Source organism: Elaeis guineensis, chromosome 9 (genome assembly GCF_000442705.2).
Source record: "Elaeis guineensis isolate ETL-2024a chromosome 9, EG11, whole genome shotgun sequence".
Lineage (NCBI taxonomy): Eukaryota > Viridiplantae > Streptophyta > Magnoliopsida > Arecales > Arecaceae > Elaeis > Elaeis guineensis.
The window spans coordinates 658801-677896 of record NC_026001.2 but is presented as its reverse complement, the minus strand read 5'-3'; the positions used below and the strand labels follow the sequence as shown (position 1 = coordinate 677896).

Below are 19096 nucleotides of genomic sequence, written 5' to 3'. Positions count from 1 at the left end.
CTTGATTTCTAACTCGGGATCTCATCCGTTCCTATCCCTGCCTGCCGTTCGACAAAATTCCCCACCCCTCTCCTTTGCTCACAGTCACACGCACCTCCTCATAGGTTGCGCCGCTCTTGTCTCTACCATCGCGATCACTTCGCCTCAGCACGGCTGCATGATGTATACGGCCACTTTAGTTGCAATAACCTCCTGTGGGGACCTGCAAATTCACCTCTGTTTTCTTTTCTGCAAGAGCCCTACCAAATGCTATCAGTAAATCAGAAAAATCTATCAACCGGTGTAGAAACTTATGGATTCTAACGTCGTTTTGGTAAACCTGCCCTTGAATTGCTCTCATGCTTTCGCTCCTATCCTGATTTGAACTGTGAGCTTCATTGAAATTTGTTTATGCCGTAAATAAATTACGCACCTGCTCTCTCCTCCCTGCCTACTCGTGGTATCTAAAGTTAGGGGTTCAGGGGTCTTATTTTCAGATGAATGGATGGGTTTGACATAATATTTTTTGAGTCTTTCATGATCCCGGATTTATCGTGCCTCACCACTTGCCTACATTTGCATTGATGGTCCACTGTATAGATATTGTTAAGGGTACAGGATTTCATTTTATGCTGTTGAAAATAAGTGGGAACCTTGAGAATGAGGAGATGGTTGAGTGATGCAGCCCGTGGTTTAATTAGCAGAAAATAAAGGGGAAATGGGTGAGAATTTGAAGGGGAATGAAGTGTGGGAGGAGTCTACCTACTTGGATAGACCTTAGATAAGGTCAAATCCGGAAAAAACTTAGTAACAACTCTGGATAAGCATCAGATAGTTTCAAACTCTGTAAATATTTTTCCTCTGATCTGAAAGTGCATACAATGAACTTTATATAGATGCTTAGAAGTTTCAGGATAGTTACAGACCCTTGGACCAGACTTTTGACTAATAAATGATCTTGGAACTAAACTCTTAACTAGTAAATGCATCCTAACAAAAACAGACTATGGAAAAACTAAATGACTCCTAGGATAACTTAAAAATTTGATTGAGAAATTCTAGAATAATCTAAGAAAATATCTGCTGAAAATATCTAGCTGAATCTGAGAAACTATTTGACTTATTTTCTATCAATCCTCCCCCGCTTGGAAAGAACTCATCTCCGACGAGTGAAAAGCTTGATATCGATCAAAAAGTTCTTGATTGCAACACTGAAAATCTGAAACAGTAATCCAAGTACTCTCAGAATTGGCTTTCCTTTCTATTTGACAAGAAACTTCTGGCATCTCCCATTTCCAGTGGAGACAATCTGTTCATCAAGAACATCTTCAATGACATCCATGTTCTTTGGCACCTCTGGAAGTCTTGGAGTTGATATGACTGATGGAGCTTCCTCATTATTGCCATAATAGGGATTAAGATCCTCAACATTAAAAATTGGGCTGATGCTAAGCTCCTCAGACAGTTCAAGTAAATAAGCATTTGCTCCAAGTTGCTTTAGCACTTCGAAAGGGCCTGCTCTTCTTGAATGAAGCTTCTTGAATGTCCCCTTTGGAAAGTGTTCTGGCCTCAGGTGAATGATCACTTTATCTCCTATTTGAAAGTCTACAAATCTCCTATGCTTGTTTGCATCATATTTGTATTGCTTATTACTAGCAGCAATTTTCTTCTTCACTTCATGAATCTCATGGATATGCTTACCAAAATCCTCAGCTTCTTGACTGGTCTGGCCTTCAATAGGTAATGGAACAAGGTCGGTAGGTTGCCGTGGCTTTAAACCTATCACGATCTCGAAAGGAGACCGTCCCATACTTTTATTTACACTACTATTGTAAGCAAATTCGGCTGTTGGCAAGATCAGATCCCATGATTTCGCATTTTCGCCCACAAGGCAGCGCAAAAGATTGTCCAAACTATGATTGATGGCCTCCATTTGGTCATCAGTTTGTGGATGGTAGGCACTAGAAAACGTCAACTGTGTATCCATAAGTTTTCACAGGATCTTCCATAAATAATTACAAATTTAACATCTCTATTAGAAACTATGGTCTTAGGAAGACCATGTAACCTCACTACTTCGTGGAAAAAGATTTGGGCAATTTTTGATGCATTTGATGTCTTTCAATAGGGAATAAAATGGGCCATTCTTGAAAATCTATCCACCATGACAAAGATTGAGTCATACCCTCTAGGTGTTTTAGGAAGTCCTAAAACAAAATCCAAGATTTGGGCAATTTTTGATGCATCTGATGTCTTCCAACAGGGAATAAAATGGGAAATTTTTGAAAATCTATCCACCATGACAAAGATCGAGTTGTACCCTCTAGGTGTTTTAGGAAGCCCTAAAATAAAATCCATAGATAAATCTTCCCATGGTACTTGAGGCACTGGAAGAGATGTGTACAGCTCTGAATTCTGCTTGTGACCCTTTGAAACTTGACAAACACGACATTGCCAAATAATCTTTTCAACATCACCCCTTAGCCATGGCCAATAGAATCTATCCTCCATCAAGGATGTTGTCTGTCACGTCCAAAGTGTCCAGCTAGTTCTCCTAAATGTAACTCCCAAATGACAAAATCACGAATTGAAGTATTTGGCAAGCATAATTGGTTACCATAAAAAAGATAACCATTCGTCCAACCGAAATGAGGATGAGTAGCAGCCACATTTTCCTGCAAATCTGTATAAATTGTCCCAAAATAGGGATCACTTGCATACTCATTTTTTAACTCTTCAAAACCAGCCACTTTGATAGACATAACCAGCAAGGTTGCCTTCGACTGAGAGTATTAGTTGTCTTATTTTAAGCACCTGAACAATGTCCCATCACGTAGGAAAATTGTTTCAAATAAGAACTCTACTTGGCATGCTTGGAGCTTAGGTGCCTCTGAGAATGAAGATACTCCAATGCCTCATGGCGGAATATAAGATGAATTCGTTGTAAGATAAATATTGCTTCCAATGCTTGACAGCTTGGACTATAGCATAGAACTCAAGATCATAAGTCAATTATTTCTTCTTTGCTTCATTGAGTTTCTCACTATAATAAGCAACAGGATGCCCTTGTTGGCTAAGGACTGCACCAATGCCTACATGTGATGCATCACAAGCAAGCTCGAACACCTTTTTAAAATCTGAAATTTTTAAGACAGTGTTCCTATCATCTTCATGTTTATTTCTTGAAAAGCCTGATCAGCTGCCCTCGTCCACACAAAATTTCCTTTCTTGAGGCATTCTGTAATTGGTGCCATGATGGAACTAAAATTGCAAATGAAACACCGATAAAAAGTAGCTAATCTATAGAAGCTTCTTACTTCACTTAAGCTGGTTGGTGTAGGCCAATCAAGAGTAGCCTTCACCTTTTCAGGATCAGCTGTAATGCCTTCAGAAGAAATGATAAATCCCAAGAAACTGACACAATCAGTTAAGAATGCACCCTTCTTCAAATTGATATAGAACTTCTCCACCTGTAAAGTCATCCAAATCTTTTTGAGGTGAGTTAAGTGCTGCTCTCTATTGCTACTGTAGATCAGTATATCATCGAAGTATACTGCCACAAATCTCCCAATATAGGGCTGTAGGAGATGCGTCATTACCCTCATGAAGGTGCTTGGTGCACTGGTAAGCCCAAATGGCATCATTAACGATTCGTAGAGATCGTCTTTTATTTTGAAAGCTGTTTTCCATTCATTACTTGGACGAATTCTGATTTGATGATAACTACTCATGTGGTCAATTTTTGAAAACACCTTTGCTCCAGCCATTAAGTCAAGCATATCATCAAGTCTAGGTATAGAAAACCGACACTTGATGGTTATTTTATTTATGGCTCGACTATTGATGCACATCCTCCAAGATCCATCTTTCTTTGGCATCAATAATTCTGGAACAGCACAAGGGCTGAGGCTTTCTCTGATGAAACCTTTAGAAAGAAGATCTTCAACTTGCCTTCTTAATCCTTCATGTTCAATCAGGCTCATTTGATAGGCTAGTGAGTCTGGAAGTGACGCTCCAGATACAAGATCAATTGCATGTTGAATTTCACGCATCGGGGGAAGTCCTTTTTGGCAACTGCCCTAGACTTAAGTCAACAAATCCTGATAATATTTGCTGAATATCAGAATCTGAATTAGGTAGTTGATGTTGATTGCTCTCCTGTTTTTCTATTACAACCAGCGCATAAGTAAGACCTTCCTTCTTGCTCTCTCCTTCGAACCTACTCATGGATAGCACCTTTACTTCTCTCTTTTCAGCTGATTGCTTCACCTTGGATTCTTCATCTTTCATGGGCATCAACCTGATCTTTTGCCCTGGTACGAGAAGGTGTAAGTATTCGCTTCCCCATCATATAGCACTTTCCTGTCATATTGCCATGGCCTTCCTAACAGAATATGAGCAACCCACATCAGAATGACATCACACCATACTATTTCTTTATATCGATCTCCAATTGAAAATGCTACCAAACATTGCTTTGTAACTGGGAGAGAGGTATCATTGATCCAAGCAAATGTGTAGGGTGCCGGGTGTTGTCGGGGCTTTAGCTTGAATTTGTTAACAAGTTTTTGTGAAACAACGTTTGCATAGCTATCTCCATCAACGATGAGCTTCATAACTTGATCGCCACATTCAACATTGGTGTGAAATATACTATGCAAAGCCAATGGTCTTCACGTGCTTCTTTGGGTGCTATTAAGAGTGCCGCATCACCATTGATACTTGTTTTGCTCCTACAACTTCATCAATGTCATCTTTTTATTCTTCAGAGCTTGCACCCTGTCATTTTCTTCTTGAATATCAGGGGCCTCTTCCTCTCAATAGAAAGTCAGATTCTTGCTTGGACATAATTTTTCAAAATGACCCTTTCCTCCACACTTATAACACTCAATTTGTCACCCCTGTTTGCTGGAAGTTTCTGCATCAATTTTTCTTGCAAAATTTGAAGTTCCGGGAAGACTTTTGCTAAAATTTTCTTTAACTGTAGTCTGTTGAGTTCCTGGATTAGGCTTCTTGGCAGCAAGGTCCCCTAATTGAGATACAGACCTTTTGGTGTGTGTCTGTCTTAACAGTTCTTCAATTTTAACAGCCATTTGATAAGCTTCATCAACACTAAAGAGGCGCACCGTCATTAGCTCTTGGTTAATTTCGGCACGTAACCCCATCTTATATCGAGATAAAAGTTGACAGTCATCTTCATCAACATGGAATTGAATGATTAAGTTGTTGAACTTCTCCATGTATTCTTCAACTGTTATTACTCCTTGCCGTAACTGTAATAATTCTTCATAAATTGGGTCCTCATAATCTAGAGGAAGATACTTCTCTTGTAATTTGAGCTTCATTTCCTCCCAATGAATTATAGGAGGCTGCCTAAGTCTATTGAGCCACTTCTCAATGCTACACCATGACATACGTCCTTGTCCCTTTAGTTTCATTTTCGCAAGTCTAACCTTTCGATCTTCAAACATCTCGTACCAATCAAAGAGTCTTCCATCGCCGTTATCCAATCAATGAAGGAATGAGGGTCAAGCTTCCCAGAAAAATACAGAACATCAATTGTAACCTTCTTGGTGATTTCATCATAAGCCCCATGTTGCTAGAATTTCTGTCAATAGTTCGGGACCAGCCCCTCTCAACAATAGGCTGAGGTTGATTATGTTGGGCCAGACGTTGATGCACAATTCTTCTTGGTGCACCTGCATCGCCGGCTTCTACCTCTCGACCATCTTCATAATTTGCATTGTGAGCCTCAGGTCTTGGGTTTTCTGAAGCTGCTGCCCTTTCGATCCCCAGGTTAGTTACACGAGCAGAGAGATCTTGGAGTTGTTGAGCAATTTGTAAAAGTAAATCATTTCTTTGGCGATCCATGAGCCTCCCACGGTATTCTGTTCCACTTCTAGTGGCTATTAGAGCACAATTACTGGCAGCAACCTTGCTCTGATTAGCAGAATACCAAACTGCTGCAGTCCGGGCTTTAGTTAGCAGAAAATAAAGGGAAAATGGGTGATAATTTGAAGGGAGATGAAGTGTGGGAGGAGTCCACTCCTTGGATAGACCTTAGATAAGATCAAATCCGGAAAAGACTTAGTAAACAACTCTGGAAAAGCACCAGATAGTTTCAAACTCTGTAAATATTTTTCTCTGATCTGAAAATGCATACAATGGACCTTATATAGACTCTTAGAAGTTTCCGGATGTTACAGACCCTTGGACCAGACTTTTGACTAATAAATGATCTTGGAACTAGACTCTTAACTAGTAAATGCAGTCTAATAAAAACAGACTCTGGAAAGACTGAATTACTCCTAGGATAACCTAAAAATTTGACTAAGAAATTCTAGAATAATCTAAGGAAATATCTGCTGAAAATATCTAGCTGAATCTGAGAAACTATCCGACTTATTTTCCATCATTGAGTATTCTGCTGTTATCTATGAATTACTTTATGTAAAGCATCGGGGAGTATGCATGGACTCTTGCTCCTGGATGCAAACTCTGTCTAGACTGAATTGCAAATAGATGCAGCCCCACAGGACTAGTTTTCAGTGTGGAAGCAGTGAAGAAGTGCAATAGAGGTGCCTGTAACCATAACCATCATTGTCATCATCTAGACTTGCCCAAATTATCTGGAATGCGATCAGCATAATGAATCCTTGTTTTCTAGTCTTCTGTAACGGCCTACTTTTGGTGTTATTGCAAGCTTTCATGGGTCCTTTTTTTCAACAACTTCCATCCATGTCATATCAGGTCTTTCCCTCTGCTTTCCAAATCCTTGAATAGAGATTCTAGTACCTCTCTTAATCAGTGCCTCTCAATTCACAGTATGTATCTGGATTATCTCAATTAGCTGTCCCTTTATTTGTTCTCAACTAATAATTGTAGATGACCATATTATCTTAGTTGATTCTTTTTGTTTTATTCTTTGTTGATGTAACTCCTATAGCTCCTCTAATATATTTATTCCTTTCTTTGCTTCTTCTAGTTTTACCATGTTAGAAAAGCTGATCAAAGTGTCTTTAAGTAGGAGAGAAGGATTTTGAAATTGATTGTATCACCATGAGGTTCTAGTTCCGAAGTTTATATTTACGAGGTTGGATACTGTGTAGCAGTCATCTTTTTACCATTCTTTGGAAATCCATGGCGGACTCGAAGCACGCTATACATTGGAGTACTGATGCTTGTCATCTATGGGTGTTTCTCTTAGGAAAAGTTAAGGTTATTTAGTCAAGCATGGTCTTGTCGGTCATGCTTTCCCTCTTCCTCCTCCCTCCTTTGTAGCTTCTTTTGGTACGTTTGCTACTCGATGAACTCAGTCTTCATATTAGCTGTTCCAGTGATATTTGTGGTTCATCCTTTTTCCTTCTTAGTTTTGCTTCTAGCTATCGGCATGGTAAATTTGTGGGAAGTTCCAACTCCATTAATTCATCATTATCTGCATGTACCATTGTCGGACTTCAAAATAAAAAATGAGTATGGTTGACAGGTCAAACTAAATGCAAAGTATAGGAGGAGATCATAGTTATTGACTTCAGAAATGGTGGCGGTAGTTCTTTTTTCTTCTATATGGATGGAAAAGCATCTACCACTCGGGTTGTTCATTCGGTTTTAACCGATCTGACCCGATCCGAAAATGGATAATAGAAAAATAAAAATCGAAAACGATCCGAATAAGAGAGGAACCGAATCGAAATCGAACCAAGAATTTCGTTCAGTTATTCGATTTTTTTTATAATTTTTTTATTTTCAATTATTCATTTTTGATACAACATATTTAAATAATTATTAATGATTCATTGTTAGTTTGTTACATTACATTTAATTAAATTCAGGATCTGTTGACTTTATTTTTTGATAATTTCTGACATTAAAAATTAATAATTGATAAATAATGGTATATTGGTAGTTGATAAATAATAAATCAATAATAAACAAAATTAACATATCAAGAATCACATTATCTACAATACAAACAAGCAATCAAGCATCACAGCAAATTATAATAATAGACTAAATCGAATATCCAATTATCCATGTATTATAACCAACAAGTTCTTAAAATAGTAAACAACATAAATTGAAATTATGAGTTCGGTTTTCGATTTGGTTTTCGGATTTTTCGATTTTTAACCGAACCGAACCAAAAACCGAAATTCTTGAAAATAAAAATCGAAAACCGAACCGAACTATATTCGGTTCGGTTTTTCGGTTCGGATCGATTTTTGGTCTAAAACCAAATTATGAACAGCCCTATTTACCACATATGTTAACCTAATATTGGTAGACATGAAGACTACCACATATGTAACAATTGCGCACTCATCAGAACCATCGATCTTTAAATTTCAGCCCCTTAATCAAATGAGACTGCATTACTAGGATTATTGAAGTCCACTGGATATTTCTTTTTTTTTTTTTTTTTTGCTTTTTTTTTTTTGGCACTAGTAGGCATTCACATTCTTTGATTTCATGTTCATCTGACAACAGTTGAAAGAAAGAGCTAAGAAATTGGAAAGTTGGAGGACGAAAGAGAAAATGAGGGAGCAAAAGAAGAATGAAGAGAAAGAGCTTTTGCATCAGCAGAGTTCAATGTGGATTTCAGAGGAAAACTTGGAAAAGAGAATATTAGAGGCAATAGTTGATACAACACCACTCTAGTCCAGTTTGAGACTCGCCAAGCTGTTGCCAGGTTTGTCACCCTTTCCATATTTATAAATTACTACACATCAAATTGAGTGCTCTCATTGCTGCTTTGCTTTGAACCCCCTCACCCCACTTCCTTTTTTCTCCTGTTCTCCTTTTTTTCTTATTATTTGCATATGTCGGGTGGTCGAAGTTCAGAACATCAAGTATTATGTAGCTAATTAAACAATTGTAAGTAACAACTAGACTTTTCAAGGGGTTGCTTGCCTCATTCAAGTGGATTTGACCCTTTCAATCACCCTATTATCAGACATTGTTTGTGAAATACTGTTATGAATCAAGTATTTTACCTTAAAAGGCTTAACGATTAACTTCATATTCAAATTAGGTCTTGATTCAGTTTAAAGCACTCTAAAACAACTTCCTAGCATGTCACAGCAGATAAAGTTTGCAGTGAATGAGCAAAAAATATATGCGTCCTTGTCACATCTGCATACAATAAATTGTGGGTGACATGTAAATTATGCAAATAAACTTGTCAAGAGTATTGATTTAAGGTCCAAAATAACATTTAGACAGCAAATCTGATTTGCAGGGGTCGCTGTTAATGGTATCATTGGTAGATTCTTTGATATCAGGTATTTATTTGATGAGTACCTAAGCTTTTAGCGGGAGGGCTAAAGATATATGGTTGTTTTGACAGTAACACTTTGAACAGTTTTGAGCAGGAAACAGTTCTTATAAATTATCATGCGTAAACAATCTTGGATCAAAATTTACACTTTGCAGATAAGTTAAAATATATTTCTATTATCGCACCTTAAGATTCTCATAAACATTTACTCGAGAACTTTGGAGATTGGTTCCTGGTCATTTTCAATCTTCATTATTTTTTTAAACACTGAAAAGCAATCTGTTTCAAATTTGACTATTGCATTTTGTGTTACACTTCTTTTATTTTCTATAATTATGTAAATAATTTGATTTTAGAAACATACATAACTCAGCCATCTTATTCCTTTCATGGTTTTAATTAAGATTGACATAAATGGTGGTGGAGCAATACAAGCGATAGGCCTTATCAAAACAAAAAAAAAAATCATGAAAGGGAAAAAATCGAAAGATCTAAGCAAGATAATAAGAAAACAGAGAAATAAAAGGGTTGGCTTCATTTGCTATGCAGCTTTGTAACTTTTAATGTAGTGAAGTCATTAACTAACCTAAAATAATCGTGATATCCCATTGTAGTGCTTTGATTTGTTTGTCGCTTGCAAGCGAGCAACACATTATGGATGTTATATGATTATGTAGAGTAGGTAAGGGGCAGTTCTCCTTCTAATCTTTTTGGATGGGTACAGTTATCCTTTTATTAGCTTTCAGCTGAGATATCTTTGTTGCCGTTGGCAGTGGTGGGTATTCAGACCAGGGGGTTGTCTGTCAAAATAGAGGCCATTCTTTTGGTGGTCCATTTTAAATGCAACCCCAGAAATTCTCTGAATCAGCCACTTTTGGCGTTAATTCTGCTGAAGCTTCATCCTGGGAGTTTTCTTTTGGAGATTTGCATGTTTTTAAGTTTCATCCGAGCATGCCTTCGCTGCTACTATCTTATTTATCACAGAAACATTAATCGTATGATATCCACTCCTGGTGCAGGTGGATTTTTCTTTCTCCTGCCAAATGGTTATGATGACTCCAGCGGAACTCCATAGGGTCATTTTTTTTTTTTCCTGTTGCAGGCTTTATCAACAATTGATTTACTGGTGGGTGGAAAATTACAAGGTTGCTTATATCCTGGTCATAATGAAGTATTTGACGTCTGTAATAAAGCATTTTAATACAATGCACCGTGTCTTTGAACTGATTATTGACTAGTTTCCTTGGCCATACCAAAACAGAGGGCCAGAAGATGGCATCGCAACAAAGAGAGATAGATAGATAGATAAACAAATAAATAAATAGAGGAAGCTACGCAACTAGCGGCACCCAGCTTCTTGATCGCTGCTCTTCATATTTTGCCAAGGGATTAGGATGCTTCTCCATGGTTGTTTTGACTCTAAATCACAGGAAGGTTAAGATTTAGCAGAAAAGGTTCGTCATTTCTTGGAAGTGCTTCCACGTGTGGCAGGCCGCATCAACGTTCGAATTCATGATCAGACTGGCGGTGGTCGTGAGGGTCACTGCTTTGGTGGTGCACTGTCTTCGCCTCGCACGTTTGATTTCTACAAGGAGGTTGTGGGGTTTGCGCGGCATTGCAAGCTAGCAGGCATGGTCAAAAAACCATCAGATCCATCCGTCTCGCTCCTTTTCCGCGCTTGCGTATCTATCGAATATCTCCTTGGTCCTTTTTGTTCCCTGCTTTATCGCCCAAAGCGGCTTCGGAGCAATGAGAAGGGTCTCTCTCTCTCCCGAAAACGTCCTTTGTTTTAGCGAGCGAGCGTGGATCGCGGGGCCCCCTATGGCCATGGCTGTGAAGCGTGTCGGCCAGTAATCTGTGGCCCATCGCGTGCCAGATACCATGCGTTACTTTCGCGGTTGATTAGGCGGAAACCACGGTGCTGCTCCCATCCTGATTGTGGTGGCTTATCGTACGGATGCATCAGGGCATCGAGTCGTCCAGCACCATGCTCGTCATGCCCCATTCCCTTTTATTCTTCGGCATGAATGGTGATCGTTAATAGCAAACGATCGGAGTCAGTTTCGCTACTGTTCACGCTTTGCATCAAGCAACACATCACCATCTCCTCTGTTTTTTTTTTTTTTTTTTGTTAAGTACTCCTCTGGTTCTTGTTGGTGCAAAAATTTCGCTGTTGTATGCTTATCCCATGTCTTCTTATGCTGCTGATTGATGAAGGCTCCATGAGTGATTTGATTATTCGTCCCTTGTAACAAACTTTTACGTATCGCAGCATGTCTAAGCCTAGCAGGGACTGTGCATCCGAGGTTGAGAGCCTTTTAAACTTTTAAGCAGAGTCCTCTTTGCAGAAGATGAGCATAGGAAATGACAAAAAAAGAAAGTTGTGGGTTACAGCTAGGGAACATTTTTTGAACAGTCGGCAATAGGAATCAGGAAAATAGGAATGTAGGGGAAAAAAGAAAGCAGCACGTAGTTGGTGAGGGGTATGATGCGGTGACAACCATGGAGGAGGAAGGGTGGCACCCGGGCAGAGAGAGGCATCATTATTCACGCCTACTCTAATATTCCATCATCCTTACTCATGGCCACTCTTTTCATGAATTCTAATAAGGTTTAATTATTTAAAAAATTTAAAAATTTTAAATTTTTATTTTTATCTTAAATTCTTTTCGTTTTAATCAGATCCTCAAACTTTTATAATATTATAATTTCTCCTCTAAATACTATTTTCATCTTATGACCATGACGAAAATATTATGTACTATCGTGTTAACAAAGTAAAAATTGATATGGTATAGAATTAGCTGATATGAAATTCTAAACATCTTTTTTCCTATTTCTTTCTTCTAGTTATGATTTTTACTTTTCATTTCATTAGTTTTCCTTCATTTTTTAAAGCATGACCCACCTGAAAAGAAGAAGAAGAGAAAATAAAATATGAAGGATTTGGATTAGTTGTTCTCATCTTTTTTTTGGCTTTCTTCAAAATTTAGATTTTCTAAAGTTAGCTTTGTGAGTTTATAAGATTAGCTACAAATAAAACAAACTAATAATTCAAATCATTACAAATCTATAAACCTATCAATCACATATTTCTCAAGCAAATATAAATAACAAAGAAAAAAAAAAGGAGACAACTAAGATCTCTGAATCTCAAAGTTTAAATTTTTCAATATTTAATAAAAAAGATGGTGGAGTTTTAGAAGAGAAAGTAATGAAATTGAAAATAAAAATCTTAGCTAAAAAGAAAAAATAGGAAAGAAGGTATTTAGATTCTACATCAGCTTCTATTACATATTACATGATAATATGTGACATTTTCGTCATGATCGTCGGACGAAATAACACTTGGAAAGAAATTACAACATTATAAAAATTGAGGACTGATTGCAACAAATTGAAGTTTAGAATAAAAATAAAAATCTTCAAAAAATCTAAAAATTTTAAAATAATTAAGTCTTATAATAATAAACCCCAGTTCGCAGGAGGGAAAAAGACAAATTAGGAAAGCGGGGTTGGGGAAATTCTTTATGCACCTTGGGTGGTGTAGAAAATCCAACATGGAGCGCATCGTCTTATCTGATTGGTCTACGTAATCATCGTTTTTCAATGCATATTTAATATCTGCAGCTTTATTTTTTTATTTAAAATTTTAAATAATAAATATACTTCTATTCTTTAAAAAATTATGACATTTTATGTCTATATTATGACATCCTGCGTCCAGAAAATTCTAATTTTTATCATAAGATGTTATAATGTAATGCAAGATGTCATAATATAAACATAGGATGTTATAATTTTTTCAAAGAATAAGAGTATTTTCATCATTCAAAATTTTCAAACGAAAAAATAAAGCTGCAGATATTAAATGCATATTGAAAAGTGGTTAGATAAAAATACTCCTTCCATATTATGATATCCTGAATCATATTATGATATCCTAAACGATATTATGGCATTATGCATGCAGAAAATCATAATTTGATGCAGAATATCATAATATACACAGGATATCATAATTTTTTGGACCATATTATGACATCTTGCATATAGAAAGTCATAATATGCTCATGATATCATAATTTTTTTTAAAGAATAGAAATATTTTTATCATACAAAATTTTTAAATAAAAAAATAAAAATATATATATTATATATATATTAAAAAATAATAAATATATAAACAATCATATAAAATAGCATACTTCATGTTGGATTTTCTGCATCCCGCGGTGCAAAGAATTTCTCAAGCGGGGTTTATCACCGTTATAATTGTTTTAGAGTAGAAGGAATTAGTTAAGCAAGGTAATCCCCGTCCACCAAAAAAAAAAAAAAAAAAAAAAGAAAGAAGAGTCGGGAACCCGGCTAACAAGTCAATCTGCGGTCCCACCGTTGCAGCAGCGGCAGCAAAGTCGAAGGAGGTGTGGTGTAGGTTGAAGGCCCCACAAAACAGTCTCTTTCTCTCTGTAATCGGTAGGCTTTTTTTAAAAAAAGCAACAAATGGGACCTTCCATTTCTTACTCGTCCATTGAAACCAGTTTACTTTCCTCTTTGTTTTGAAACTTAAAAACACAGTCCCGCCGAACGAACTCCGATAAGGGAGAGAGACAGAGAGAGAGAGTTTACCTACTCCTTAGTCTTGGTCCCACGCCCGCTTCTCCCTTTCTCGGTCGCCTTCGTTCATGGCTTCGTCGCACCTACTCTTACTACTCTTGCTGTCTTCTCCGCTCGTGATGGTGGCGGCGGCGGCCCAACCCCAGCCCAACGCCAAGCCTAGCGACACGGACTCCCTGACCATCTTCCGGTCGAGGGCCGACGCCCACGGCAACCTGGCCGCTAACTGGAGCACCCCCGACGCCTGCTCCGGGCGGTGGCGTGGCGTCGGCTGCTCCGGTGGTCGCGTGACGTCGCTCGCCCTCCCTTTCCTGGACCTCCGGGGCCCCCTCGACCCTCTCTCGCATCTGGACCAGCTCCGCCGCCTCGACCTCCACGGCAACCGCCTCAACGGCACCCTCCTCCCCCTCCTTCCCGCCCTCCCCAACCTCAAGCTGCTCTATCTCTCCCAGAACGACCTCTCCGGCGAGATCCCGCCCGCCGTCGGCCTCCTCACGCGGCTCCTCCGCTTCGACCTCTCCAGCAACGACCTCGGCGGGCCCATCCCGGGCGACGCCCTCGCGAACCTCACCCGCCTTCTCACCCTCCGCCTCCAGAACAACCTCCTCTGCGGCCGCATCCCGGATCTGTCCGTGGCCCTCCCCCGCCTCGTGGAGTTCAACGCCTCCAACAACCAACTCTCCGGGAGGGTCCCCGATGGCATTAGCGCCCGCTTCGGGACGGCGTCCTTCACCGGCAACGCGGGCCTCTGCGGGCCCACCCCACCGCTGCCGCCATGCTCGTTCATACCGCGCGACTCTCCTCCCTCCTCTTCCTCCTCTCCTCAGTCGGTGGTGCCCTCCAACCCCAGCACCAGACCAGGCGCCTCATCAAGCGTTAATGCCATGGGGGCTGGAGGAGGGGAGAGAGGGAGGCGCAGCAGAGAGGGGCTGAGCAGGGGCGCGATCGTCGGCATCGTCGTCGGGAATGCCGTGTTGCTGCTGGTGGTCCTGTCCCTGCTGTTGGCGTACTGCTGCTGCGTCAGGCAGCTCGGCGACAAGGATGGCAGCAAGATTGGCGGCGATGGCGGGGAAGGCGATTACCCCTCCACTCTGGAGGCGGCGGAGGAAGAAAAGCAAAGGAAGGGGGGCGGCAAAGACAGCGACGGCGGAGAGAGTGATGGGGCGACAGCGCACAGCAAGTTGGTGTTCTTTGAAGAGGAGGAGGTGGAGGAGGACGGCGGCGGGGGGAAGCGGGGGGCAAGGAGGAAGCGGTTCGAACTTGAAGAGCTGCTGCGGGCGTCGGCAGAGATGCTGGGGAAGGGGAGCCTAGGGACGGTGTACCGAGCGGTGCTGGAGGACGGATGCATGGTGGCGGTGAAACGGCTCAAGGACGCCAATCCCTGCGCCCGCGCCGACTTCCACAAGTACATGGACCTCATCGGCCGACTGCGCCACCCCAACCTCGTCCGCCTCCAGGCCTACTACTACGCCAAACAGGAGAAGCTCCTCATCTACGACTATCTCCCCAACGGCAGCCTCCATTCTCACCTCCATGGTGCGGTACCTTAACCTTGCCTTACCACTGCCTCCCTGGTCATTAATAATTGAATTGAATTCCCCATCATCGTCGTCGTCATCCATTGGATTTAGATTTCATTGTACATACACTATTTACAGGCAATCGGGGTCTGGGAAGGATCCCGCTGGACTGGACGACCAGGATCAGCCTGGTGCTGGGGGCGGCGCGGGGGCTGGCCCGCATCCACGAGGAGTATGGACCGTCCAAGATTCCCCACGGCAACGTCAAGTCCTCCAACATACTGCTGGACAAGAACGGCGCCGCCTGCGTGGCCGACTTCGGGCTGGCGCTGCTGCTGAACCCAGCCCACGCCACCGCCCGCCTCGGGGGCTACCGGGCCCCCGAGCATGCCGACGCCAGGCGCCTCTCTCAGGAGGCCGACGTCTACGCCTTCGGGGTGCTCATCCTCGAGGTCCTTACGGGGAAGGCGCCCGCCCAGTACCCCCCTCCCCCTCCTCCTCATCAACATCATCGAAATAGTAACAACAGCATTAACAATAGCAGCAGCAACAGCATCATCGGCGTCAGCTTGCCGGAATGGGTACGGTCGGTGGTGCGGGAGGAGTGGACGGCGGAGGTGTTCGACGCGGAGCTGCTGCGGTATAAGAACATCGAGGAAGAGATGGTGGCCATGCTCCACGTGGGTCTGGCCTGCGTGGCCCACCAGCCCGACCGGAGGCCGGCCATGTCGGAAGTGGTCAAGATGATCGAGGACATCAGGGTGGAGCAGTCGCCGCTCCCCGAGGACGACCTCGACGACTCTCGCCTCTCCCTCTCGCCTTCACTCGCCACTGTCACCGAGGACGGTCGCCTCAGCTACTGATCTCCATCATCCCTCCAGTTCTCGTTGTCTTTGTCTTGGCAGGAGGTATTGTTTCTGTCGCTCTAGAAAATGTCGGCTCTGCTTCCTTTCATTATCCCTCCGCTAATCAGCGAGCCCCGCCCTGCCTCTACGAGGTGCTTTTGCCTGAACCAATCGTTCTCATCAGCGTTTTATTTATCTTTTTGGGCAATGCTACATGATCCCCGAGCAACGATTGCCTGAATCATGTTTGACTATTTCCTAGAAAATTAATGGTGGTCGATTAGATCACTGGCATGTCGGATCGGACAAATCGATCAACGATTTCAATCCATTAAGAGGTGCGATTTGATTCTTCTTGCAGGAAGGGAACTTCACAAATTTCTCGTAGGACAAAATAAGATAAAAAAAATCAAGCAAAAAAAAAAAAAAAAAGCACAAGTAAATAAAATTGATTGATATAAATGTAATTGAATATGAAATCTTTAGATGGGATGTGTTGCAGTTGAAATCCGTTTTGGGATGGAGATGTTGGAGCGAGGCGACGTTCGACGTTCGATAGGTCGACAGTGATCGGATTTATAAGAAAAATTTTACTGGAGTTGGTTTTGGTGAGGATTTTCGGATGCTGAAGTCAAATTTTCCGCAGTAGGAGGGAAGGAGCGTGTGTTTATGAGAGGGAGAGGATGTGTATATTTTCTAAGATTCTCGAATTATCTTTTTATAGGTGAGATTGGAGTCTTGAAAAAAAAGAAGGCTAGAAAGGATCTTTTTGCCTCTCATCGTGTTCTTAAGTAGCATGCCTGATTCATTGATTTTCTAAATTAGTGAGTGTTGTTACCTCACTATATGTGAGAGCCATCTCTATTAATATCATGAGTTAACAGTTAGAGACTTTGAGAGTGGCATAATTTTATTCTATCCATAGTTGCCCCATTTTCAAGTGGGATGATGTGATCGGATAAGGAGGCCTCTTAGAATTATCATGATAAGCTGCAATCTTTAATGGCTTGACTTAACAGTCATATGAAGGCTTCAGTTGAATGTCATCGGATGTGTCGATCGAACTAAGGGTCGGGAGGAAAGAGCTTCGGAGGTTGACCATACACTGTCGGATAGCGTAGCTTGGAGTGAACTCAATTGATGCACAGCCAGTCATTTGGAGGGATAAAGTTCACTGCAGGGTGACACAATTCGGTAGGATCGTATAGGGGTTAACTTTATCCGAAATAGTTTGATATAGTCACTGATGTGATATATGATTAGGAGTAATGATCGGCCAAAGATCCTTGAGGAAGATGCGTAAGTTGGAGTTTTCTTTGGATTGGCATATGATGTCTGGATGTCACCTTTGGGCCAACAGTTAAGGACTTAATTGAGACAAATGTCAACTATCCGAACTAAGGTCGTTGGTCGAAGTCAAGATCGACTCCATGAGTTACGCATTGAGGTGTTTAGAAGATAAGGATCAGTAAGATCCGGAGTTGGACCTCCACCTATACTACATTAGATAACTTCCGTGAGTAATTATTCCGCTGTTTTGGGATGACATATGAACTAAGATCGTTGGTCGAAGTTAAGATCGGCTCCATGAGTTACGCACTGAGGTGTTTAGAAGGTAAGGATCTGTAAGATCCGGAGTTAAATCTCCACCTACACTACATTAGATAACTTCTGTGAGTAATTGTTCCACTGTTCTGGGATGACATATCTACCATCAGGATCATACTCGTTTATCTCCGATCTGTATTTGATAATAATTTTGCATGTTTCATTACAGACCCCTATATGATCTATGTCTTCGGTATGATTGGGGTTACACCCCCAACATATGCCCCCTACTCTCTGGCCTGAGCTGGAGCCAGGCCCATGGAATATGAATCAACGTTCCGCTTCTGAAGATACGAGTCGGCTCTTGATTTTCAAATGATATGACATATTCGTCATGTGACTTGGGCAGTCCATAGCTTCGATCTATTTTTCCTAGTTTTGATGGTTGATGTGACACCTTTTGGTTTGTGGTTTATTGTCCCCGCAAATGGCCCAGGCTTGAGACCTTTGAGCCTGATGGCTTAACATGACATGGCTTGACATGACTCGGCGCTCAGGCTTTATTTGAAAGGGAGTATGTAGAAGTCTACCATTAAACTTTTCAAATAGAGTAACCAAAATGAGGGCTGGTCGAAGCTTGAGTCCGAGGATGCTCGAACCAGGCCCATGGATGATCTCTTTAGAAGGGACGATGCCAGAGGCTTTATTGTGCGATCTTTGGAAAGAAGCCTTTAAGTTGTGCTATGGTCACTGTTGCTTCCCATTTTTGGCTCGGAGAATATGGTAGTGTGCCCTTCGAGGTTTCCCGAGAGCTTTCACTTCCTCTCTTCGTCGATGCTTTGAAGGCTTTTGATATGAACCTTTTCGATATTAATAGACAGAATGCTTTGACCGCGATGTCGCCCCACTCCCATCATGATGATGATGATGATAATGACAACGATGTTTGTGCCAACAATGATGATGCCCATCAGATACAACATGTGTATTTGAAGCATGGTATGCATGGTTCTATCATCAGTGCATGCCCATCACCATCCCAATCGCTTCTCGCTGGGCCTGGACATGGTGTGTGTGGTCGTATCGTGGGTCATGCATGTAAGTCCTTACCAGTGGAGAACCGTCGGGCGCCATCATCGTCGGTGGGCGATAATTCAAAGTTGCGTGCGGGTGTGTTGGAGAGCTTCGATGGGTGCCTTTGGTCTCGGACAGGTCCCATCCGATGCTGGGTGCAGGGGCCGAGAGAGCAATGACATCCATGGGCGACTTTGGCATTTACCAAAGTTGCATGCACAGAAGGTACTTTGGTG

General features: G+C 41.5%; 2 protein-coding genes across 2 annotated transcripts in view; both read left to right on the top strand.

Annotated features, from left to right (window-relative positions):
* The window catches only part of LOC105059194 (uncharacterized), an 11088-nt gene extending 602 nt beyond the window's left edge, over positions 1-10486 (top strand). Inside the window, 2 exon segments of the mRNA XM_073243311.1 lie at positions 8467-8668; positions 10276-10486. Of these exon segments, the coding sequence (XP_073099412.1) occupies positions 8467-8637 (171 nt within the window). The 3' untranslated portion in view covers positions 8638-8668; positions 10276-10486.
* Positions 10487-13797: 3311 nt separating this feature from the next.
* Positions 13798-16479, top strand: LOC140851560 (leucine-rich repeat receptor-like protein kinase PXC1). Its single transcript, XM_073243310.1, has 2 exons — positions 13798-15409; positions 15532-16479. The coding sequence occupies exons 1-2, from the start codon at positions 13942-13944 to the stop codon at positions 16254-16256; spliced, it is 2193 nt and encodes a 730-aa protein (XP_073099411.1). The 5' UTR covers positions 13798-13941; the 3' UTR covers positions 16257-16479.
* The last annotated feature ends 2617 nt before the right edge of the window (positions 16480-19096 follow it).